Below are 27049 nucleotides of genomic sequence, written 5' to 3'. Positions count from 1 at the left end.
CACAAAAGTTCTTTTTTTTTTTTTAATTTCACGGTATCGAGCTACAAATAAAATAAAATGCCTCCGTTTGTACATGTGGGAGACAAATTTGGAAACGATTTATCCGTCAAAAGAATGACTTCTCTTATTTATTAGTTAAAGTAATATTAGCTTTTTATTTTATTATCAGTCATTGGAAAGATCTTTACTTAACATAATGTAGTAACTATCATGTCACTTAACATAATGTAGACATCACCATCATGTCGCTAAACATAATGTAGAAATATCACCATCATGTCACTTACATATACCAAGTAAACAGGTATTATTTAACTAAACTGTTTAATTTTTTTTTTTCTAAATTAGGTATTATGAAAATTGTAATATTTATCTTTGGCTTTACTAATTCATTTGCTTATGTTTCTTGGGTTGATATACCATAAACTTCTTCAAGATTCACCAAGGAACCCTTTTGGCATAATCCATAACTTTTTGATGATACCAATCTGCACTATAATTGTTGATACCACATATGCATACCTAAATCAGATATTTAACTCTCATTTACTTGAAAGTTTTACAAATGATGTGTTTTAAAGTGCTGTGCTGTTGTCAGTCAATTTTTGTAGGATTCCAAATAATCAAAAAAGATTTACAAATCTTACAAATCACAATCAACTACTTACAGATTATAAAATAAAAAATTTGATTCTTTAGTTGACATCTTGTTGTGAATTGTGTTGAAACATAATCTCTAGGCTGAGGAAATCTTTGCTGCTGTAGTAATGTTCATACCAATCCACTCTTAAGCACCACGCATTTCATTTTTGATTTTTAACCTATTCACTGTAGCAGGATCAAATGATTTACATATTAAAGGTTGTCTCATTGTGTTTAACTTATTTGATTACTGGTTTGTTTTGCAAGCAAAGTAGTGAATATTTTATATCATTGTATTTTGTATGTTAATAAATTTTTATTTTATTTTTTTGGGAGACAACAAACTCAGACAGTTAACTTTCCATTTTTAGCCTAAACCTGTATACTTGTCACATTCACTATTATTACACAGTAGCACATCTACTAAAATTAACTCAGACCACATGTTTAATGCCTACATTCAGCTCATATTGATTGATACATTTTTTGCTGCCTAAATGCTTCTTCTAATTTATATCTTGTTTGAAATCTTCAGTCAGGATTTCCTTGCTGCCTAAATGCTTCTTCCAATTTATATCTTGTTTGAAATCAGTCAGGATTTCCTTGTCAATGTATAATATTACAGCAACTCTTTTCTGTTTTCTTATAGCAAATCGAAAGGGAAATTGATAGCATGTTATTACTTAACAAAAATATTATTTTTCTATTTTTAATATTTTGTATTACTGTTAAACTATAGACTAAAAATCATTTTGTATTAACTATGTGCATAGATAATATTTGCTTTATTTTCATAAAACATGACATTTAACATGTTGAATTTCTGGAGCTTATGAAGAAATTCTGCATTTTTGTACTTAGCCTCAATATTATCAAAATATTCTAGTTTACTTGTTATATGTTAAAAAATAATGTTAAAAGAGTTTCTTCAAGCAGCTTGTAATAGATAAACTATTTGATAATAATGCTGATGCTTTCCAATATTGACTTTGAACCTTCACATGAATCAAATGCAGCAATCACAACAGATAAACAAGTATCAGCATCTGCAAAAAAAATCTTGTTAGAACATATTATTTTTAAAGAAGCCTGTAAGCCTGATATTGGTGATCAACTTTCCAGTAAATATAAACCAGTTAATGCTGGATACACACCTGGAAAGATAAAATATGATTCCCTAGTTGTCAATAGTTCTATACCAAAACCATCTGTGATATTATATCCAGAAGAGAATGTTGAAATTAAATGGAAAGCAATCCAGCGAATTGGACCAGGGTTGGCAAATCTTGGCAATACATGTTTTCTTAATTCAGTTTTACAGGTTTTGGCTTATACACCACCATTATTCAATTACATAATGAGTGAACATCATAAAAAGAAATGTAAGTTTTTTTTGTAAAGGTTGATTATAGGTTATGATTATAGGTAATATTCTAAAAATTAGAAATATTTGCATGTGCAGTTAAGAATAACACTTTTTCATCTTTTATTTTGCAGCTTGTTATTTTGTGTCTAAAACCCTTTTTGTTAATTAATGATAGTTTCACCTATCTACATAAACAGTATAATTGTCAGCCAATATGCTTATTTACAAAAAAATACCATCAACTTAGGTAACTTTGTTCACTATTTGATTTTATTTTCCTAAAAAATATTTTTTTTGTTATTATACTTATTATGCATTTAACTGTTATTATACATTTAACAAATTTTTTGCTAGCATTATTTTTTTCTGACCTATTGATTGCAAGTGAACAAGAAAATAATTTGTGGGGAAACAAATATATATATATATATATATATATATATATATATATATATATATATATATATATATATATATATATATATATATATATATATATATATATATATATATATAACAGATAGGAATATAACATAAAAGATTGCATAAGATATGCAAATAAAGATATGCAAATATGTTTTTAGATAAAGTTTAACTTAAGCCTAAGTTCCTCTTTCTTTTTACAGAGGTTATAAAAGATTTTAAAGGCACTTTCATTGGTATAATTAGTATATTTCATTGGTATAAATTAAATTTTATGTAAAGTAAGTTACTTTATATAAAAAAAACAAACATCAATTTTTTTCAGTTTCACATGAGATTGAAATAACTGATTCACTTTAATGGCATTGTGACTTATGGCAACTTCATGTAACTTTTCTCTCAATAGCTGCTGTTTTTCTCCCTGGCTGTACCTATATACATACATACATACATACATACATACATACATACATACATACATACATACATACATACATACATACATACATACATACATACATACATACATACATACATACATACATACATACATACCTGCCTGCCGTGTATGTATACATACATACGTGGCAGGTAGGCACACACTTACATTTTGATCACTACTATTTTGTCCTTGTACATAGAACCATAACACCTAAACACAGATCAATAAATAAAGTGATCATTAGTTTGAATATAAGAGAAAGTAAATAACTTTTTTAAAAAATTAAGCTTTTATGGTATATATTATTTTTAGGTGATACAGTTGGCTTTTGCATGCAATGTGAGCTAACAAATCATTTTATGAGAGTTTTTAGAGGAAATGCAAACGGTGCAATAAGACCTACATCCATCATTCAAAAGTTACAGTGTCAGTGCAATCTGTATTTTTGTAAATTGCTTGCTTTCTAAAGAGTTCTTTCCTAAATTTATAAGTTTTTTTTTATTGCTGCTCCATTGAAAGGTGTTGAAGAGCATATTAAAAATAAAGCTAAATTTTGACATATTATTATGCTTTACTATAAACAGAGTTAAGCTAGAAAAAAGAACAATGAGTTTTTTAAGCTAAGGTAAAGTAGAGAGCCTATCATTTTTTATATTCTAGAAATTTACTAGTATTATAGAGTCAAGTTTTTGGTTCATTGGTCAGTTACAATTTTTTCTTTTCTTTCAGTTATTGGGAAAAGCTTTCGATTTGGTCGTCAAGAGGATGCTCATGAATTTTTGCGTTATGTTGTTGAGGCTATTCAAAAAAGTGACTATGTTGGTAGACCAAAGTAAGGATGCAATTTATTCGATGTGTTTAGAATTTATTAAGTTCAACAATAAGTATTTTTGTTTTGGAGTGCATACTTTTACAGCTAACAGTTTACATGAAACTAAAAGTAAACTATTTCTTTTTGAAAAACAAAAAAAAGCTCCAAAAAGAAGAAAGCAATTCTTTATTTCAACCTTCCTTAAGCTATCCAGCTAGTCAGTCTAACGAAGGTAGATGATGATCATGATCATCATCATGATCATGATGAAGATGATCATGAGCTCCTATTTCAAAAAAAGAAACAATTTTTAATAGTTAAGTAAAGAGTCAAGTAAAAGTGGCTTCTTAGTTGAACTCTAATTTAACATATTTGAGTTATTTAATGCTGTAAGTGTTTGTTATTGCTATTTTTTTTCTTTTCATAAAAGCCAGACAAGAACTTTTTTATTATTACTTACTTAGGGTTTTAGATTCTTGAAGTTTTTACATTTATCAGTTTAGACAAGTTTTCAAAAGAAACAACTGTTGCTAATGCAATATTTGGAGGATTATATAGAAGTCAAGGTGAGTTTTTCTTGTTTATTTTCTATTAGTAAAACATCCTTAATTTTCATTATTGATCTTATTTTTTCAATGAACTTAATTATATTGAACATTTCTAGTAAGCATATCATAATTGCTTACTTAGTTACTTAGCTTTTTTTTTTTTTTAAAAAAAAAAAAAAGAGAATGGAAATTTTAGTTTATTTATGTTTGCTTTTTTATTTTATATTTTTACAGAATTTACAAGTATTAAACATATCCTAATTTATTACCAGTTACCAAGCATTTTTTAGCCTGCAATATTTAATTTGAATTTCAAAACATTTTACTAGATGAAATATTAACAAGTGTACAACGTAATAATTTTGCATTAAGTTTGTTTGCTTTAACTAGTTAAATACCTTCACCAATTGTGTAGTTGACTATCAATCTTCTAACTTGTGGGTCAATAATATAGCTGCAATCAGCCAATTTAAAGCTCCAAAAGCTTCTTTATGTAAACTATGTGCTCACCTGTGTGGTTTGGTTGGCCCTTATATTTTGAGGTCAACAACCAAAAATATTGGTCTTATTACTTATTTTGATGAGAGTAACAAAGTAAATAATAAATAGTTAAGTAGATAAATAAAAATACTTAATTAAAAATGCATGTTTTAAATGTAATATTACTTTAGGAATTTTTTTTTTGTTTAGTTAAATGCTTGAAATGCAACTTTGATTCAAACACCTTTGAAACTATGATGGATGTGAACTTAGATGTGAAGGTTAGTTTTTTGTTGCTTGAACACTTCTCCCTAGAACTTTTTTAGTTTACCTTTATTATTTCTTCAATTAAATGGTTAAGTTGAGTATAATAGATAAAACACAACACACCTGTCCGGAGAGCCTCAAACCATAAAAGTCATGCTCAAAAAATAAAACCAATTGGGTTTGGTAGCCCATACATCCATGTTTCAAAAAATAAAAAAATTGAAATCATCTGCCTATGTCCAAGGAAAAAAAATGACTTTGAATTTTCTCATGTTATTAGCTCCTTTCCTAAAGGCATAAGGAAGAAAAGATGATACTTATTTATGAATAACTATAAAATTTGATCACTAGAGAAAATAAAATTTGATAAAAAAATAACCATATAAAATAAAAAAAAATGAAACTAGATTGCTTTTATTGTTAATCCATTTTAAATTGCATAACCCTAGGACTATCTTTACCTGCCAATTCGCTTTCTTTTAAAAGTCAAGTGTTTTAAATGTTTTTTTAAGGCCATATTTTTTGAATAGCTAGGTCCATTTTATTGCTTAGTACTTAATGTTACAGTGTTACATATTTATGTCATTTAATGGTGAAATAAAGAAGCTGTAAAAACATAAATTTTTTTATTAGTTGCTGACAATAAATTAAGTCATTTATCAAATAAAAACACAAGTACTTTTTGCATTTTTAACTTTACTTGGACTCTTTCAAAATGCCCAATAGTGCCAATTCTCATGAAGAGTGTAGAAAACCATATGTGTTGGATGTATGAAAAAGTGCAATTCACCAATGTCTGGTGTAGCCTTTGAGAGATTCAAAAACATTTTTGCAACAGACATTGACTTTTTCGACTCTAGAGTTCCAACTGGAATGTGTGGAACGTGTAGAAAGAAACTTAGAAGGGTTGAAAGAAGAGTATCTGTCAAGCTGCCTACTCTTTACAATTTTCAAACTATCAATGTTAACACTGTGACAAGAGGTTCCAACTGTAACTGCCTGATTTGCCAAATTGGTAAGCTGAAGCTGACTGAAAACATCCTTTGGATAATTCTACAACTTCAAATCCCACAAATCCCCTGAAAAGATGTTAAGATTGTTTGTCACCACTAGGGAAAGGCTTACCTCATAAATGCAACTCTATTTCTTTGAATTTAAACCTTAGAAAAATTTCAACAGAAAACAAAAAAGTTTTTGAACAGATAGCCTCTGCAACTATCAAAGTTCAAGAATCATCACCAGGTGGGACAATCTGGCTGTCAGTGACTGAGGGAGGTCGTCCATTACCTGTTACCCTCGGTAATTAAATTTTGTACCTTTCCTGTTTTTAATGGACTTATTTTGTCTGTTCTAAGATTACATTTCATAACAAGATTTTTAAAATTTGTCTTTAGGAGCATCATGTTCAAAATCAACAACTGCAGAAAAGTATATTTAAGTGCCCAAGACCTGGTGCAAATTCAGAAAACTACAGGCATGTCTAATATTGGAGTCAAAAAACTTGCATCAACACTAAATTTGGTTTCCAAATCGACTCTTTTTGAGCCAAACTGTCGAGCAAATTTTCATGAAGCAGGGTTGCAACTTGCAAATATTTTTACAAAAAATACAATTGCATCATCAGGCGAAAAAATGCCACACAAAGAGTACACAGTTGTTCACTGCAAAAATCTCTCTGACTTTTAGCAGAAATTTCACTTAAGAGACAACTTCAAGCAGGTCATCTTATAAAGGTTGGGATTGATGGAGGTCGAGGCTTCCTAAAGCTTACAGTAAGTCTTCAAAGAATGAATGATGAAGATGATTGAAGCAGCCCACCTTCAAAAAAAATCGTCACCTCTCGAGCTCTAAAAGACAGTGGAGTTAAAAAGCAATTTCTTATTGCAGTTGCAGAGGATCTACATGAGAATTACAGCAACATCAAAAACTTTATTGAGCTTGTTCAACCTGGAAATGTAGACTTTGTGGTCTCTTGCGATTTGAAAGTTGCTAACATTTTATGTGGTTTGCAATGTCACTCTAGCTCACACCCATGCCTATACTGTGATAGTGAAGCAAAGAACTTAGCTGAAAAAGGTGTGCTCAGGACGCTGTCTGATCTTCAAAATTGTTACACAGACTTTCTTTTAAAAGGTGGTGACTTTAGGAGGGCAAAGTTTTTCAACAACGTTGTCCATGAACCATTTCCAAAAGTTGATCCAAGCAAATTGATTTTCGAACTAATCCCCCCCAATGGAACTTCATCTGCTTATTGGGATAGTAAATCACTTGTTCAAAGCACTAAAAGAAGCATTGCCAGATGCAGATGAGTGACCAAAAAGACTCAACATCACAATCCAACCATATCATGGCGGACAATTTGCTGGCAATTATTGCCAAAAACTCCTGAAAAATATTGATGTGATAGATCAGCTCTTTGAGAACCTAGATTCATCAGTTTTGTTCATCATTGATGCATTCAAAAAATTCAGTGCTGTTGTTAGAGCCTGTTTTGGAAATGTCCTTGACAAGGAATATGAAAAAAAATTGAAGAATTTCGGATATCTTTTTTAAGTCTAGTATTTGTAAGTGTGACCCCAAAAGTGCACATCGTTTTTTTTCACATTAATGATTTTATCAGAATGAAGAAAAAATCCCTTGGTCCTTTCAGTGGACAATCTTTGGAAGCTCTTCATCATATATTTTCTGTTCAGTGGCAAATATACAAACATTCAAAATTACATCCACAATATGGAAATTGGCTTGAAAGATGTGTGGTTGAATACAATAGCAAGCACATTTAGGTGAAATATGTCTGTTGCATCTTTAATAAACATTGAAACCTTGCTACTTTAGAATAAGTGTTTGTGACAAAAAAAATCAAATGAGAAAATACCAATGGATTTATTTAAACTGATTCAAAAATTTATTTATGAAATTAAATCTTTTTAAATACTTATTTGTTTAACCTGTGTGTAACTGCAATTTGTAAAAAAAACCCACAGTAAATAAAACCTATAATATTTAGAATTTTGAAACAGCCTTTGCTAGAGTTTAATTATAGACACTATTTTAATAGTTTTTTTCTTTTGCGACAGTGTTTTAAGTTTAGAAATGATTCAAATTTAAAGAAAAAATAGTGGTTAAAGAAATGTTTTCCATTAAAAGTAAGGTCAAAATGACCGACAAGTTCAAAGTAACAATGATTTCCTACACATTTACATATGGCTTAATTTTTTATTTTTAAAGCCTTTATGTATAGACTATGCATATCAATAATAGTAATATCAGTTTTATTACTTATTTCCTATTTTTGAGTGTGTCTTTTGTGGTTTGAGGCTCTCCTGGCGATAGAGCAAGGAACAAAAAAACCCAAAAAATCAGTCTTTTTTTTTTTCTTGGACGTAGGCAGATGATTTCAATTTTTTTTATTTTTTGAAACATGGATGTATGGGCTACCAAACCCAATTGGTTTTATTTTTTGAGCATGACTTTTATGTTTTGAGGCTCTCCGGACAGGTGTGACAAGCATCATTTACTAAATCAGAAATGTAGTTTTTATTGACATTAAAATAGTCAAAGCCTAGTTTGTGTATGTTCATAAGAAAATCCTTGTTGTATTTTTTTTATATATATCAAATCACAAGTTCAAAAATGTGATAGTATCTTAAAATGTGATAATGTGAAAAATGTGATAGTATATATCTTAAAATGTGATAATGTGAAAAGTGTGATAGTATATATCTTAAAATGTGATAATGTGAAAAATGTGATAGTATATATCTTAAAATGTGATAATGTGAAAAATGTGATAGTATATATCTAAAATGTGATAATGTGAAAAATGTGATAGTATCTATTCTTGTTCTTGTTTATCTTATTATTGATCTGTTGAATTACCAATTCAATATCAGGTCTCATAACAAAATTGACCCTTTCTAAATTTTTGTATACTATTCTAAATTTTTGTATTAAAAAAATCATGTAAAGTTGACAGTCTAAAAATTAACCAAAATCACTTTTACTTTAAATAAATCAAAACTAAAAAGTAATGGTCTAATGATCCTTAGTTCTCTCTCTCTCATTGATTATCATATTGTGAATAGTATCATACTTCTCCACCTGAAAAAAGAAATTTGAAAATGATGTATTTTTCACTGTGTGTATTTGTTTGTGAGAGAAACAAAGGAAAAACCACATTTGTGTCCCTTTCATCATTTACTGGTGTTTACCTTTTTGTGAAAAAATGTTTTAGATTTGTACATTGTGTTTAAAAGTTATTATCAGACTTGTTTTGCTTATAGTTTCTGAACTAAAAACTTTTTCTACATTTTATTTCAAATTAAAATTGAATTAATTGAAGATAAACTCAAAAAATTTTAAAATGTATAATTACACTCTACAATACGTGTTGCAATAAAACTGGTGTTAAATGCAGTAATTTTTATTGGCCAGCCCAGTCACCAGATTTAATAGCTCCTGAATTTTCTGTGAATCTGATGTTTAAAGTGCACATAAACAAGTCAGCAACTTTAAATCAGTTAAAACAAAACATCAGAGCTGAAATTGCCAACATATCACAGGATTAACTTGGTCAACACTTAAATGGGGCCCAATTATTAGATATAATTTTCAAAACTTGATTTAAAAATTTATAAAAATTAGTTTTTCATTTTTTGTTAACACTTTGAATATTAGTAAGCAAAACAAATCAGATAGTGACTTTTGGAACACCCTGTACATTCCTCACATATTAAATCTTCACATATAAAGTACAATGTTATTATAAATGAATAAACATCTCTATTTTATTTAACTTTAATTTATTTCATCTCTATCTCCATAATTAAATATACATTCTATAAACAGTAAAAATAAAGTTACACCTATGAATTTTGTGAATGATTTGAATAAGATTGGGAAACAAAACAATACTAAAATTTTTATGTATGTATATAAAATCTCTTAGGATTGTTGCTCAATTGTTCAAGCATTACAGCGATCAGTTCGTCCTGATCGGTTGGAGGGAGATAATAAGTACTACTGTGAAAGGTTGTTTTTTTTTAAATCTACAATTTGTAAATTCTTATTTGTTTGGTTTTTTTTTTTTTTTTTACTTTTGTAAGAAGTTTTAATTTATTGACCTTAAACTTCAAAACTTTTCAGTTGCTTTGGCTAAAATAAAATTGTTTTACTTTAATTCAAGTTAATGTTTTATTACTATAAATACATTAGCAATTTCATGGGTTATTTTTGCAGTTCTGATCATTACTAAAATGGTTTATCATAGCTATGATATTTATAGAAGCAACTGTAGCAGTTTTGGTTTGTTTTACTATTTTAGTAATATTTTAGTAATGATACAGTAACAGTTACTGCACTTTTTGACTCAGTTTTGATATTTTCATCAAGGGTAGTAGTTTTAATAATTTATTTTTTATAGAGTAGATTAATAATAACTTAAATTTTAAGATTTTTTTATCTTTTTTAAAGATGTAGAATGAAAACTGTTGCTCAAAAACGTAATAGCATTTATAAAGAACCTAATGTACTCACATTGCAGTTAAAAAGGTGTTGTTGTTGTTTTTGTTATCTTGTAATTAGTTTTGATGCATATTATATTAAAAGCTTCTTTTTTTTATGCTTAAGTTTATGATAAAATATGCTGCAGTTATACCATTATAGGTTTGATTTTACCAACATGTTTGGAGGGAAAATATCAAAGAATGTTGTTTTTCCAGAAGAACTTGACATTAGACCTTTCATGTCAGTAGCTCAGGTACTGTGTTTATTTAAAATTTTTGAAAGCCTGTAGTGGTTATAATAAATAATCAGTTTAACACTCAACTTAAGATCGTGTAAAAACTTCATTAATATTGAGAGCTCATTTTTTTAAAAATCAAAGTGATCTTTACATCATTTTTGAATTGGTTTTAAAAGGTTGTAAAAGTCTAAAAAAGGTTATTACACAAACATAAATCTTGTTTCAATTTTGTGTCCTTTTATTTACACTGACGATGTCTATTTTGTGAGAAGAGTAGATTTTTCCAACTTTTTTAAGATAAAATTTTAAAATATTTATATAATATTTTTAGATTTCCATTAAACCAAATGTCATTAACTAAATTAATTATTTGAATGCTTTGTAAAAAGACTGCCTGAAGACATTCTCTTGCAATATACAGAACCTTTTGGTGATGTTTGTTTTTTAGTAAATAATGTTATCTCTCGATTTGCATTTTTGGTATAGACTCATCCAATGTTATACAAGCTTTATGCAGTGCTTGTCCACTCTGGATTCTCATGCAATTCCGGTCATTACTATTGTTATGTAAAAGCTTCCAATAGTGTATGGTATGAAATGAATGACAATCGGGTAAGATTTTATTATTTTATACATTTTATGTAAAAAGTTTATTACGTTTTTTTTTTGTTTTGTTTTATTATAAGTTTCTGCCAGCAATCACTTACGATTTTGGAAACCTTAGAATATCTAGTCTCAGAGCCTTGAATTAGAAAATATTGTCACCATCCTGGTTAAAAATTGTATTTGAAACAATTGATAACTTTAAAGTTTGCATTGATTTAAATAAAATGTATTGTAAGCTTAACTTTCTTTCTTATATAAATAAATTACATCTTTTTTTACTCTGTTTATATGCACTACATGATTTGCTCTTAAATATTAGCAATCTTGTTAAGAAAAGATGCTTAATTAATCTTTCTTTAAAAGATTTGTAAATTATTATATGGATCTCAGATTATTTTTGAGGTAATCTTTCTAGCAATTGGGCACTTAATTTATTCTTCTAGAGCTACATAAACTTGTAGTGCACAGATTTTGTTGCCTGATCATTTTAAAAATCTAGTCTGTGTGTTTACTATTTTCCATCAAAACCACACCTTGTGGATTCTAAGTAACTTTAAATGTTGTTAGGTAGTAATTGAGAAGATAAAGTTCTATGGTGCCAGAACTTTAAAAACTTGGGTTATGTCTGGTAGATCTAAAGATGATGCAGTTGATAATTTCGACTTCTTTTTTTATCTTCCACAAGCAGGTTTATAATCATTAGCAGAGGATTGGAATTTTCTTAGTGTATGATTCTACTCTGGTGATTTTTTTTCTGCTTATTGTTGCTGTATATCAGGGATAAGGATGAAGCATCTCCTATTTCAAAATATTTATTTACTAACTTAATATCATAGGTACAAATGTATTTGTTATTATTCATACATAACAACTCAATTATCTTTTTCAGGTTTGAGCAAGATTCAGGCAAATATCCTAAAAATGCTACTATAATTAGTTTAATTGTTGCACCATTCTTGTTATTCACTTTGTTTATGCCCTCTGAGTAACTTAATTATTTTTGTTTTTTTTTTCTTCTCATTGTAATCAATGTATTTTAAACACATTTTTAAAATCCATTAAAGACACACAGTTAAACAAATGTTTTTAGTCAAAAAGGTTGGATTTGATGAATCCACAAGACAGTGTATGTACAAATAGATACTGAGAATGTTGAGGAAAGATTGTCTGTATTGGAAGAGTACTATTTCTTTTTATACAAACAACCTAATTTGCAAAAATAGAGAATACTGGATAAACCCTAAACCTCCAGCACTCTTTACTGTTGCAATATGTTAAAGTTTTAGTAAACAGCCCAATCAGCTGGGAATAGATCTGGAGATGCATACACTGAATCTCTAGATACTAAGTCTAGAATGCTTATATATTGGCCAGAGTAGGAAAATAAAATCAGGGGATTAGGGGTTTTCTTTATTACTAACAATAAAAAGCAAAATGTTGCATTATCCAAAAAAGGAAATCAAAATAGTGATTAAAAAAGCCTCAGTGTCTCCTTGATGTATAACCACATAGATAGCATCCATAGTAGTGATGTAGGCTCTTGATGGTAGCTAAAGGCATCCATCATGAAGTCTTATATCAACCTGAAGTCTTGTAAACTATTTTTAATGTCTTTAATAATTAGGTATGAAGAATGTCACATTTTAGTATTATAAAATCCTCGATGAATACTAACTTGATGGTGTTTACCAGAGACAAACGGTTGATTATTCTAAAAAAGCCTAAGATTGAGTACTATTCATAAAAAATTTTGAATTTATAGATAAAACTAATCATCATCATCATCATCATCATCATCATCATCATCATCATCATCATCATCATCATCATCATCATCATCAAATTGATATATTGATATGTAGAGTGGATATTATCAAAGTAGCATTGATTCTATTTATGATTTAACAATTTCAGCTATTTTTTTAAAAATGGTCTTTAATTTACTTCACTATGCAAAGTACATCATATAACTTTTTCTGTTTGTTAAGACTTTTACTTGCAATAAATTTGTTTTGTTCTACTTTGCAGGTGTTTTTTGGTTACTTTTTAGGTCTCTCAGGTTGGACTTCAAACTGTCCTCAATGCTCAAGCTTATCTACTTTTTTATATAAAAAAAGATAGTATAAAGGTTGGTAATAATTTATGCTTTTAAATTCTTTCAAAATACTTCATTGCTAAAATCACAAACCTACTTGTATGATTGAAATAATTTGCTGAACAATTAATATAATTACTTTAACATTTGGTTTTAATTTGCACTAATTTTGCTAATAATTTCATTTTGCTAATAAAATGAGAAGTTAACTTAAGATAATAAAAAATAGTCATGTTTCTTAAAAAGCAGTTCAAGATAAAAAACTTACAAACCCCATGAGATGTTTTCTCTGTAACTGATTTGCTGATTGTGTATTTTATATAAAAGTTGTTTAACCAATTTGTTGTTTACTGATAAAGATGATAATCATGGTTTAGAAGATGACCTAAACAAATATTGCCTTTAACAACATCTCAACCTTTTGATAAAACTTAATCACATTTAAACAAGAGTTTTTGATGAACACCAATATTCAATATTTTGAATATCCACACAATTTTTTAGGAAATATACACTATCCTCAATTAAAATTGCACCACTATAAGAATTGTTTAGAATTTTTAGAATTTTTAACAACTACTTTTGGTAAACAAATTTTTTTTCATTAATAAAAACTTTTATGCCCGTAAAATTTTCTTTGGGTATACCTATGAATTTCTGAGAAGCATTGATTCAAAATATTGGACCATAACACTTTTTAGGAATACAAAAATAAATTTTTATCACTTATTATTCAGTCTTAATGGCAATTAACACCTTTTGAATGATGGATACACAATATCGGGCTACATGAAGGTGGTATTTTTTTTTGTAAAATAGCTCATAAATTACATTGAATCATGGTGTGAGCTGCAATTGTATATAATTATTCACTCAGTCACTCATAGTACTTCCAGGTACAATAACTGCCACCAGTTACATTTAAAATGTGTTGCAACCTGTAGGACTCCCATTTATACAATATGTTACAAATGGGATATTTCAACAGGACAACACCAGACCTCATGTGGCTAGGTCAGCACTAAGGTTTTTAGACAAAAATAATGTAAATTTTATGCCTTGGCCAGCACGTTCTCTTGGTTTATTACCAATTGAGAACCTCTGGGATATGAATGAACGTTGTTTACTGAGAAATGCTAATCCAGCAACCTCAAGGAATGAATTATGGGACCAAGTCAATACTGTTTAGCAAGAAACACCACAAGAAACAATTTCCAATTTAGTTTTGTCCATGAATAATCGTCCAACTGAATTTATAAAAAAAAAAGGGTGAGTATACTTATTATTGAATTAGATGTAATTGTTTATAATAATCTTGTTATGACTTTTATTTAGACATATTGAATGTTTTTTCAAAAGTTGTTACCAATTTTGAATAAAATAAATCATCTTTTCAGTTTTTTTTATTGATGTGTTTTCATTTGCAGATATTTTAAAATGTAGCATAAATCTTTAATTCAAAAATTCAACATGTAAATCTTGGTGTGAATATTAAAACACATTTTACTTAAGTTTCTCCTGACTGCATATCATATTATCTTGGTATTTAGCAATTATGTTGATAACTGTTATGCTGAGTTAAACAAGATTAAACAGTTCGCAAAGAAAAAATCTATACTTAATATACTTGGTGTCTATACTTAACATACTTAGGATTTTTTTTTAAGGACAATAAAAAACTTGTAATAATGGAAACAAAGAACTTTTAGAAATTATGAAAGGGCAGCAATATTCTTAGGCCTTGATGAAAAGTTGAAAGGTTTAATACCTTTCTCTGTATAATGCCCTCTAAGCATTGTGTAAAGTTAAACAATTATTTAAGTTTCAAAAGAAAAATAGCAAAACTGTATGTCACACTGTAACCCCTGTATTGACACTACCTTCATAAGATACTTGTATACATTACTCAGGCTATAAGAAAGAAACCATTTCCCTTATTCTTTGAGGAGGCCCAGGAGTGTTGTAATAAAGATGTTAGAAGTTACAGATTATTTACCAGAATACTTTCATGTCATGAAACAAATCAGGATATAGTACAGAGACTTCTATGTAGCAGTGAACCCTATATTAACTCCTTGCATATCGAGTCTTATAATGAGATGTTTTTGCACATTTACTTTGTTTTAGTTATATAGAAAAAATGCGAGAGTCCAGACTTAGATGTTTTGGACATATAATGCAAAATAAGGAAGGTTCTGTTTTTTATTACAATCAATATAACTAAAGTTTAAAAAGAATAGTTACAGGATAATTTACAATCCAATTGGATCATACTGTTCAATATAGAATAAATTCATGAAACTGTTTTATGCATTCCTAGATTTTTAAATAGGTAAGTTATCAAATTCATGGCAATTCAAGAATTATTCTTTTAGTTTTTTATTGTAAATAGATAGTTACAAAAAGTATTTAAATAAGAGACCTAGAAATTTAAATTGAGATCATCAGTTGACTATTAAACTCAATTTTGCTAGAAATATCTAAAAAAAAAGAAAATTTAATCTTGATTTTTAATCACTTATCATTCTATGGTAGAAATTTCATTTCTAGATAGAGACATAAGATTATTTTACTGTAGAGATTAATTTTACTTATAGTAAAAATTGTTTTCAAATATTTGTATGTGCACATTTAGATAATAAAGTTTCAATCCCAAAATTTTTCCTCAATAAAAAAAGTTCACATTTTTCACATTTTTCTGTTCAAATGTTTTAATCAGTTTTTTATTTCCAAAAGTTCGTAACTTTCTGAGCTATATTTAATTTGAGATGACATAGATAGAAATAACATGTTGCTGTCTGTAAAATTTGACTTTGCTTTTTATTTAATTTGTTTAGTTTGATCTCAATATAAAAACATAAAACAATTTTTTGCTGTCAAAAACATTTCTCCCATAATAATAATAAAAAAAAAAAAAAGAAGTTATATCATAAAGATGTAGCTTCTTTTTTTTTTAAGACAATTGGCTTGGCAACAATTGTTTTTAAAGATTGTTTTTGAAAGCTCTAACTAAACTCTTCTGTGACAGAATTAAGATGTTGTGTTTTTCTTTGGTAAAGAGCTTTTTTTTTAAAGAAAAATCGGTAACAATGACAAATAATTATCTTGATTATAGGTTGAAACAACCATACCTAATGGTGTTTGCAAAAGTGTAAACAAAAACCTTTTACCTCCTGTTGCACAATTTCCAAATAAAAACAAATGTAATGAATTTTCATCACTTGGTGAAACAACTGGCTATCCTAAAAAAAACAAATGTGATGAATTTTCATCAGTTGGTGAAGCAACTCCTAACTTAAGCTCAAGTATTGGTACAGTATTACTTATTTAATTAAAAATAAAGTTGTTTTATATTGAAAGATTTTTTTTTTATTAGGATTTTCAGTAAAAAATACTTTTTACCAAAATAAATTTTTTGAATTAGGAAAAGGTGTATCTGAAAAGTGTGAGCTAAACAGTACCTGCACTACAAAAAACAATTTGAATTCTGCTTTTGTGAGTCAAATTACCAATGAAAAAGCAAACATTCTGACCAATCAGAAAGAAGAAAAGAAGTTTACTAGCTTACAGCTTTTAAATGAGTCATATTCATATGCTAGTAGCTCCAGTGGTACTCCTTCTCCAGTCATGCAAGAAGTAAATCTGATTAAAGATAAACAATCAGTTAAAGATGAACAATCAATTAAAGACAAACAAACAGTTAAAAATGAACTATCAGTTAAAGGTGGACAATCAGTTAAAGTCAAACAATTACTTAAAAATCAAGCTTTGTCTACAACTATTTCTCCTTTTGATGAGTCTTCTAAGTCAAATAATTTTTCCAATTTTAGTTCTCGAAACTGTACAACTGACAGTTCAATTTTCATGAAAAAAAGAAAAAATAATGTCAGTGAATCAGATACCATTTCTTCCACTAGTGGCTCCTCTGAAAACTCTGCTGACAAAAACCAATTCAACTTATATTTACCTTTACCTGATGTACACAATTTAAAAATTAAAACAAAAGCATCTCCTTCGCTTCGCTTAAAACTTTTTAATGGAAAAAACTTCAATAGAAAAAAGTTTGCTGTTTGGTCACCTGTAACGAAAGCAGCACTTCACCCCAGAATCATTATTAATAAGAGTTCATCTGATACTGAGCATGAGCAGAAAAGATTGCATAGAAATGGTAGCTACTTTATACAGAAATTTAAACAAGTTTATTTTTAGTATTAAAAGCAGTTTGTATTTTAATAATTTTTGCTTAATTATATTGTTAGATTTAATTTCTCTTATATGTTCTTATATTTTAGGAGGTAAAAATCTTATTGCAGAATCACAATGGGGGAGAAAACAGACGGATTCAGAGGTATTTTCTAATATGTAGTATAAATTGTGTACCGTATTGCATGTGATGTTTCACCACATCATATGTAATATGCTTTCTACTTTTTGAATGTATTAAATTTTTCTTTTACTTATAAAAACAGGCTAGTTCAACAAGTGTTCATTCACCATCAAGGAATCAGGAGGTATCAGGTTGTGCCAAAGTTAAGAAATCTTTTATACTTGAAAGAAAAAAAGGAGAAAGTGTTGTTAATGAAGAACAGGTTTGAAATAGTAATATTTCTAATGAAGAACTTCTATTTAACATTCACAAATTCGGCTGCTTGCTTTTTCCCTTGTTTTTTATATTTTTAAAGTTCAACGTTAAGTTTTCTTAAAACTTTCTTTTACAAAGGATGTTAAGAAGAAAAAGAAAAGGGAGAAAAAAAAGAAAAAGCATTTTTTGGAAGAAGATGAATGGATTGAATCTGGTAGTAAAAGAAAGTATGAAGAAACTTTTCACAGGACAAAGAAATCAAAAAGCAAACATTATGTATGATTTTTATGGTTTCTGTTATAATTTATCACAATAATAATTCTATTTGTATTTTTCAAATAAACAGCTGAACAATTTTAAAAAATTTTTTACAGTAATTCCCTAGAAAACCATTTGGGAGTATTTTGATATGCACATACAGTTTCTATGCAAAAATATCTTAGGATTTACGGTTTGGATGAAAAACATAATTAAAATGCGAGTCTAATCATAGTTTTATGTTTATTTCACACCAATTTTCATAAAGTAATTGGTATAAATGAAGCAAAAATCATCTAAAATTACCATTCACTTGCAGTTTAATAAAGTTTTTAACTATTCAAAATTTCCATTCTAAACAAAAAATGAATTATTACTAGGGATGGCAATCCCGGGATCCCGTATAAATTGTTGATTCCGTAATCCCGGGATTTTTTACAAAAATTTCCCGGGATTTCGGGAATGTAGTAAAAAAAGTAAAGATATATAGGGATTAAGCTATTGACTTATTTGTTCATCATAAAGTGTCTAGTAAATATACTTTTTGGTAAAATACATGTTACATAGCTGTTTATTCTCTTTGCAATATTTTAATTAGGTTAATTTCGAATTTTTGGCTTCATTTTAATTCCAAATCGTCGCACGAGAATTAGAGGGTTTTATCCTCTTTTTTTTTTATATTATAAGAATTTATAAGTAAAAGCTTTAATTAACAATTAGTAGTAAAAATTAAAAACTTAAAAGTTATATAAATAATATTATCAGTTTGATTATGAAACATAAATAACGAAAAAAAGACGTATAGTTTTAATTATAAAAAATGACAGGAATAAAAAATTTTCACGAAGAAAAATTGAAAGTTAAATTTTCACAACAACAAAAAAAACCCAATAATTTTTATGCGACGAAATGTATACGTGATTCTAAAAAATTCTTCAACTACGGTTTTAATGAAGTTTTTAAAACAAGGTTTATTAAGTGAATAAACTTTTTACAGTTATTCAAAATGGTAATCGTTTTCACAGCAACAGACTCAGTTTGAATTATAGATCTGATAAAGAAACCTTAATTGAAATAGTTCAATTAACTAAAAAGATCTTTAGAAATTTAAAAAAAAATTAGAACTTAAGTAAATATTTTTAGCCTACAACCTATAAGAGTAGAAAGTCAAACTTCTGAAACTCAAAAAGAAATTTCGTTATTTGAAAGTGGTGCCACAAGAGGTAATCACCTTCAAAAAGCATATGATTATATACTATCTATACGGCCAACAAGTGTGGAGTCCGAACGTGCGGCTGGGTTTTTATGCTTAAAAAATCGAACGACGAAACGATTTAACGACGAAATGATTGACGCTTTCAGTTTTTTAAAGTGGTACTTTCAAAAATAAATAAAATTCTTGTATACTCATTTATATTCATATTATTTTTATTATTATTTTTATTTATATTGTGTTATCTTTTTAATGAATTGTTTTACAATTTAAATTACTTAGGTTCATTAGTAAACGAAATTTTTTAGTTAACTAAAAAACGAAAAATGATTAATTTATTGATAATATAATTGTATTATCAATAAATTAATCATTTTTCAGTGTTTGATGAATATTTTGCTCTTCACATGCTTCACCGCCAATTATTGTTTCTGTCTTTTATCAAATCCCGGGATTTCCCGGGGATAAATTTCTCAACCCCGAAATCCCGGGATTGAGAATGTCCGGAATTTTGCTATCCCTAACTATTACATGATTACAATATTTAAAGTTTTAACTCTCTTTTCCTTTTTTTTATTGATTTCTTAACATTGAAATTTGGATTATCCAATTTGTTTTCACATCTTTTTAGAAATCTGTTTGAAACAATTAACTTTTATTTTGTACTTTGCAATGCAACATTCAAACAAATGCGTAACAGGTAAAATATGAATATAGCTGAAAAACTGCGTTTTTTGTGTTTCATAGCGCAGGTAAAAAATTTTGAATGGAAACTTATAACATTTATAATTAAAATAACTTGAGAAAAAAAAGTTCTATTTCAATAACAAAAAAAAAAGGGGGGGGGAGGTTATAAAATTGGAAAGTTTCTTTTTTAAAGAATTTTTTTTTTGTTAAGAAAATTAAAAAATTGTTGTGTAAATTTAAAATTAAGAAGGTTACTTAAAGTTGTGGCCTAAATTTAAAAATAAAATTCAAAATAGTAGTTTGTTTCAATTTTTAAAATGGGTTCATTAAAAGCGAGAATAGATGCATTTTTACTTATTTAGCAAAATAATGTCATCATATTAAATACTGAAATAAAGAGTAAAAAGAAGAAGAAAAAGAAGCGGGAAAGGAATGATAGTGAGGATGACGATACGCCAAACCTTGTTGACTGGAAAAGTCAACCCCGTGAAAAGGCTAAACCGATATTAAAGACGCAACCTCAAGAAAGAGCTGGTAAATATTCTTTTAAAGTTTTGAGATGATTTCCATTTTACATTAAGTTTCATGCAAATATGTTAATAAAAAGTTATTCTTTGTAGTTTTAAAAAGATCATGTTTTCTTTCTTTTTCAGTGCCATGTCATATTTGGGACGAAAGAGACAAAAAATGTAAAATGATGTGGAACGGGCGCGTAGCAACAGATGTGAATTATCTTGACAGTCATGCTAAAAGTAGATAGATCCTTTTTTTTTTTTTTTTTTTTTTTTTTTTTGTGTGTGTGTGTGTTTAAATATAAGTTCAATGAAATCTTCTTTTCGGACTTTATGTAGTACCTTCATGGAGTGGAGAAGATAGCAGTGCTAAGTTTAGACCCAATAAAGTGGAGAATTCTGATCGCCTGCAAGATGAATGGGATGAAGAGTACGATAAGGGAAGAGTAAAAAAATACAAGCTCAAAAATGACATTACTATTTCTCGTAAAAACGAATTCCAAAGTTTGCAAGACGTTCGAAATTCTTCAAAAGTAAGTTGCATTTCCTTATTATTAAATTAATCCGAACAATCAATCTCTGAGCCATAATGTTATATAAAAAAACTGTTGATTAACTATGTTGATTTTTTAAAAACTGTGTTGGTTATTGAAAGTATTGTTGATTATTGTAAAAAGTTATCGGTTTATTTTTTTTAATACATTTTTTTAGACTCCGATTACTACATATCAGCACCATTCGAAGAAATCTTTAAGTAATTTGCACGAATTAGTAAAAAAATATATTTAAAAGTCATTATTAAATTTGTGAAGTAACGAGTTTTTATAGCTTCCAAATAAAAGTTATTTTGGCGGTAAACATTTTATATTTTAAGAAATTAAATTGTATGTTATAGTGGGATTCTTATTTTCGCCATTTAGTTGCATGCTACGCTCCTAAACAGCAATGAAATCTCTGTATTTTATAATTCACTTTACGATTTTAATTTGTATAAAAGCCCGAAATGAGTTGATGTACGTGGGTAATAAATAGTTGTAAACTTGAATTTTTTTTTAATTATTATTATTTTAATTTTCAAATATTAAATGTTAAATTTTCTGCGCTTTTTTTTAAAAATTTGATAAATTTTTTTGGTACTAAAAATTTTAAGCGTGGTAGAGCGTGATATCACCTGGTAGAACGTGGTAGAGCGTGATATCTAGTGCTCCCTTATAAAAGCAATACGGTTATTTTAATGACATTGCTATGCAAACATATGGATAAACTGTTTTTGTCTCATAAAATCTATATAACATTATCCATATCATTATTGTTAAACTAAAATAACTGGTTTAACAAATCTTGTCTTAAATTTTAAAGTTTTTTGGCAAAATTAGAAAATGTGGCAATCATTGTGGAATTTCCTTGTTAAATCAACATCAAGCTGTTATTTTGAGTTCGGTTTATTACTTATCTGTAACACCATAAAATCTTTATTTAATTATGGTGCATGTAGTCTTGCTTGAATTTGATGAACCTGGTGGAGACCGTTAACGACAGATTGCTTCATCGGCAGAGACTTTTCCGAGATCGGTACAACTGATTGTAAACCTTTGCGATTTTCAATTGAGTAAATACCGATCTCCTCGACAACAGATAGAACTTTTTGATCCAAAAAATATTAAGTTTTTCTCAAAAGATCTACTTTCAGAAATCGTGTTTTGTCACCGCATGTTGTGATTTTAATTGAACTAAAGTACTTGGCATGTGGAAATGACTGGAGAAGTTTAGCCGAATTATTTGGTATTAGCAAAGCTTCTGCTGGCCGCTGTGTGAAGGAATTTGAGGAGACCATTTGTGATAAACTAAAAATGTATTTGTGAAAGTTAAGAATAGATAAACTAAAAATGTATGATGCAATCAAATCTAATCGCGTTCCCAAAGTATTGATAGTGGGCGATCCAGGATTTAGATTGATAAATCGTATAATTACACCCTATTTAGACCCAATAAGTGAACACCAACATCGGTTTAATAGAGTACAAAGGTTAACCAGATGCGCTTTTGAGCGTTGCCTTGGGGAATTAAAGAACAGGCTCAGATGTCTTGACATCACTGATAGAACACTTCATCTTTCCCCAGTTTTTGCATCCAAAGTCATTTTGTGTTGTTGCATTTTGCATAATTGTTCATTAGTTAATGTCCCATTGCCAAAACTTGACGTTACTATGCCTAATCTTGAAGGTGATGATGATGTAGAAATACAGTTATCAGAAGATGGATTACGATTGCATTACCCAAATATTTAGTATCTAAATTGTAACTTTAAAAATGTGCATTGATAGTTGTTTTGTGGACAGTTCTGGACATTCACCTTTATGTTTAGTAAGTTTTTTACAATACGATTTAATAAAAAAAATTTATACAAAAGAATTTAATAGGTTTTTTAGAATACGACAAAATAAATTTTAGAATTCTCTTTTAAAGGTAAAATAAGAAAACATTAACAAACAGCTTTAAACACATCACACTTTTTTGCAAATTTTTATTACACAAAATCTTTTTATCGCCGTATCATGAATGTTTAAAAATGTAAACCAAATTTTTGTTTAGACAATAAACACACATGAATGTTAATCCATGTTACACTCGTTCGAATTAAGTCTTTCACAATGCTCTGCTTTGTAAAGTAGTATCTTGACATCGCTTGCCACTTAGTAATTTGAGCATTACCGGCCACTCACAAATAATTTGAGCATTACCGACTACTCACATATGGCCCGAAAGGCTATAACTCCAACTAGATGTTCGGGAGAAACCCTCTGGAGGGAGTGGTACATACACACACACACACACACACACACACACACACACACACACACACACACACACACACACACACACACACACACACACCCACGGTCGTTTAGACTTTAGAAATAAATGGAGTTATTATACGCATGCGCAGTAGATTTAAAAATAATTTAAAATTTTAAAAATGGCTACGGATGCAAAACTTATCATTGACAACGAGTAACTTGTTTAATTTTAGATAATTAAATAGGTTTTTAACTATTTTTTTAAATGAAATTATTTTGAAAATAACTTGCAGCTGTACGAAAAAATTTTTCAAATAAAATACAAGACCTCTGAATGTGAATAATATCTACTTTCAGCTAAAGCAACTTTAGTGTTTTTGGTTACAACTTTTAAACCTTTTTAAAAATATTTTTGAGCGTAGAAATTTTTTAATTTAAATTTATTCAGAAAGATGAACCTTTTATCTTTTTTGTATTTTTTGCTTATATGAGGATTCAATTTTTTTTGCAGGGTTAAAAGAAAATCTTAATCATTGAACTTTTGTAACCTGTTGCTATGGTACTCTTTTCCGATGTGACTATATATATATATATATATATATATATATATATATATATATATATATATATATATATATATATATATATATATATATATAAAAGTATGAGAAGAAAAAGTCAACAGTTTTAAATATAAATATTTTTAATATAAACAATTTCATACTATCAAACTTATTTCAGTACATAATCAATAAAAGAATTTTACAAATTCTTTGATAAAAATTTCAAAAGATATTTTAGACAACAAAGTAATAATCCCAGTTAAAGCAAATTTGCGTGATAAATTAAACATGAATGAATTCTCAAAACGTTCCATAATTGGAAATCTTTGTTATAAAGTATAAAAACCAGGTAGCTGGTACTTTAAAATGATAAATTTTAAAACAAAAAAAGTCACTTTTCAAGATGGCGAATATTTGTCGTATATTTTTGTACTTTCAACTTCAGATTAGAGCACTTTCCGTTGATTTTGAGACCTATGTTTTTATACGATTCTTAATCAGCATAAAATTCTCTATCATGAGAAGCAATTCTGTATATAGGACTTAGCGAAACATCTTTCAAAGCTCGGTATGCTAACCACTTAAAATCCTTTAATGCAGTTAGGTACAAGAACGATACAGAGCTATCAAAGGAGGTATGGAAATTAAAAGAAAAAAACTTCACACCTTTTATCAGATGGAAAGTTATTAAAAAATGCAAACCATACAACCCAGCATCAAGAGTTTGTAACCTTTGTTTGAACGAGAAGTTTCAAATTTTGATATACAAAGGAGATAACCTACTTAATACAAGGAGTGAAATGGTCTCGAAGTGCAGGCACAAGAATAAGTTCTTTATTTCCTCATTTGATACCGAAGATTGATCCTGGTTCACTTCACTTCACTTTACGTTTACGTCACATTTTACTTTTAAGATTTTGTTTCCATGGAGTCATTAGAACTCACGCCACCGTAATTATAAATGTAATTTTAACGTTTAATTTTGCAACATACGGCTGATGATTGCCGTTAGGCATGAAACTTAAAGTTCCATAATAAAAGTTTTTTTTCTTTATCGTTTTTAATTTTATATATATATATATATATATATATATATATATATATATATATATATATATATATATATATATATATATATATATATATATATATATATATATATATATATATATATATATATATATATATATAGTCACATCGGAAAAGAGTACCATAGCAACAGGTTACAAAAGTTCAATGATTAAGATTTTCTTTTAACCCTGCAAAAAAAATTGAATCCTCATATAAGCAAAAAATACAAAAAAGATAAAAGGTTCATCTTTCTGAATAAATTTAAATTAAAAAATTTCTACGCTCAAAAATATTTTTAAAAAGGTTTAAAAGTTGTAACCAAAAACACTAAAGTTGCTTTAGCTGAAAGTAGATATTATTCACATTCAGAGGTCTTGTATTTTATTTGAAAAATTTTTTCGTACAGCTGCAAGTTATTTTCAAAATAATTTCATTTAAAAAAATAGTTAAAAACCTATTTAATTATCTAAAATTAAACAAGTTACTCGTTGTCAATGATAAGTTTTGCATCCGTAGCCATTTTTAAAATTTTAAATTATTTTTAAATCTACTGCGCATGCGTATAATAACTTTCTACTGCGCTTGCGTATAATAACTGCGCTTGCGTATAATAACTTTCCATTCATTTCTAAAGTCTAAACGACCGTGAGCAATGGCCGAAAAAAATACAAACAGCGATAAATTCTTCGAGTTTTCGAACTTTTTTTCGTAAAAAAAAATTTATGTGAAAAATTGCGTTTTTACGAAAGATTTTTTTTCTTGAAAAAAACTTCGAATTGTTTATAGCATTGGCCCCTGTTTGAGAAGGCCTTGAAATTACGGAATGAAAAATCTTATAAAAATAAGACCGAATGATAAAATACGGACCATCTCGAAAAATTTACTTAATAAGTCAAAAAGAAGATCGCCGTGAAGGTTGCTTTGCTTTGTTTTTATTTCAATAAAAATGTAAATAGAAAGAAATGAAAATTACATACCCGTCTATAAATTTCAATGTTAAACAAACATTTTTAAATACTTTTAAAAAAAAATTGATAAAACTATCACAAACATTTCTGAAAATCTAAATACAGGGGCATGTGCATGATTTTGTGGTGTTCGAAACGATCCCCGTATCCCCCCTAGGGTATGGTTCCTAAAAAGACTTTTCAAATTTTTGCTTGTTCTATCATAAACTAGATCAAAATTTATCAACAGATTTCAAATTACATCAAAAAAAATTTTCGTTAAAAAGTTAAGACCATTTAAAGTTATTTCAGGGGGTAATTGGAGGTAATTTTAAGCTTTGCACGGTTATAAATCTTAAACGAAACGAGATTTTTTGATGAAATTTGAAATCTGTCGATGAATTTTGATCAAGTTTATGATAGAACAAAAAAAAGATTTAACGATTAAAGGAGACAGAGTTCTAGGAAGGGGGCAGTTAGGGGTTGGGGCGGGGTTGTTTTAGCTTCAATTACCCTAATTTATTGCAAGTCATCCTCATTCAACACCAGTAACAACATACTAGAATTTTGAGTATTCCCCATGCCTCTTAGTATGGGAAAACCTCAATGAATGGGACAGTTTTTGCAAAATGCTTTTTAAACGTTGATAAAATTGTTTAGTATATATATTTAAATATGTTTGATAACCACTGACTCTTGCTCAATGATATAGTAAAACAAAAAAATTGAATTTGCATTTGGCTATTGGTAAAAAGAGATTTTTATTGGAGCATGACATTTGTCCCATTGATTAAGTATGTCTCATTGAATGGGACAAATAAAAGAATTTAAAATAAACGTATTTTATTCAACCATTTTTCAAATTAGTTTATTAATTGTAAATGTAGTTAAATATATAGATACATACATAAAGACCACACAAAAAATTTTTTAAACTTTAAATATTTTAACTCTAATTAAATTTCAATCAAAGTAGAACTTTCTCATTTTAGAAT

General features: G+C 28.1%; 1 protein-coding gene and 1 long non-coding RNA gene across 4 annotated transcripts; one reads left to right on the top strand and one right to left on the bottom strand.

Moving 5' to 3' along the window:
• Nucleotides 1–11: 11 nt before the first annotated feature.
• On the bottom strand, nt 12–13738 carry LOC149878938 (uncharacterized). The gene is made up of 3 exons (XR_016446814.1): nt 13692–13738; nt 2787–3083; nt 12–2286 (listed from the first exon to the last, which is right to left on the bottom strand). It is a non-coding gene; the product is annotated as an uncharacterized LOC149878938 (long non-coding RNA).
• On the top strand, nt 56–21717 carry LOC145192738 (ubiquitin carboxyl-terminal hydrolase 17-like protein 6). 3 transcript variants are annotated; one of them, XM_090071343.1, is made up of 19 exons: nt 56–2024; nt 3186–3299; nt 3603–3705; nt 4183–4250; nt 4923–4993; nt 9928–10010; nt 10452–10529; nt 10644–10737; nt 11209–11334; nt 13379–13456; nt 16539–16734; nt 16848–17591; nt 17716–17771; nt 17893–18012; nt 18144–18281; nt 20526–20697; nt 20817–20915; nt 21015–21208; nt 21387–21717. In XM_090071343.1, exons 1-19 carry the CDS (start codon nt 1607–1609, stop codon nt 21462–21464), a joined length of 3030 nt encoding a protein of 1009 aa, XP_089927469.1. In that variant the 5' UTR covers nt 56–1606; the 3' UTR covers nt 21465–21717. The 3 variants fall into 3 exon arrangements, with proteins under 3 accessions (XP_089927469.1, XP_089927468.1, XP_089927470.1); XM_090071342.1 differs by having other exon boundaries at nt 3186–3320; XM_090071344.1 differs by lacking the exons at nt 17716–17771; nt 17893–18012; nt 18144–18281; ... (2 more) ...; nt 21015–21208; nt 21387–21717 and having other exon boundaries at nt 16848–17147; nt 17254–17581.
• Nucleotides 21718–27049: the final 5332 nt, after the last annotated feature.

The sequence above is a fragment of the Hydra viridissima genome, unplaced genomic scaffold, assembly GCF_058129835.1.
Source record: "Hydra viridissima isolate aposymbiotic clone 2 unplaced genomic scaffold, HvirCarnegie_v1 scaffold_14, whole genome shotgun sequence".
Lineage (NCBI taxonomy): Eukaryota > Metazoa > Cnidaria > Hydrozoa > Anthoathecata > Hydridae > Hydra > Hydra viridissima.
The sequence above is the reverse complement of the archived record's forward strand: the minus strand, read 5'-3'. Positions and strand labels throughout refer to the sequence as shown.

What these genes read in the sequence shown, in the direction of transcription:
- LOC145192738 (XM_090071342.1), top strand. Translation starts at nt 1,607, where the DNA reads ATGCTGATGCTTTCCAATATTGACTTTGAACCTTCACATGAATCAAAT. An exon ending in ATGTGAACTTAGATGTGAAG is followed by an intron (nt 4,994 to 9,927) that starts GTTAGTTTTTTG and finishes AAAATCTCTTAG; the next exon opens with GATTGTTGCTCAATTGTTCA. An exon ending in AATAAGTACTACTGTGAAAG is followed by an intron (nt 10,011 to 10,451) that starts GTTGTTTTTTTT and finishes TCTTTTTTAAAG; the next exon opens with ATGTAGAATGAAAACTGTTG.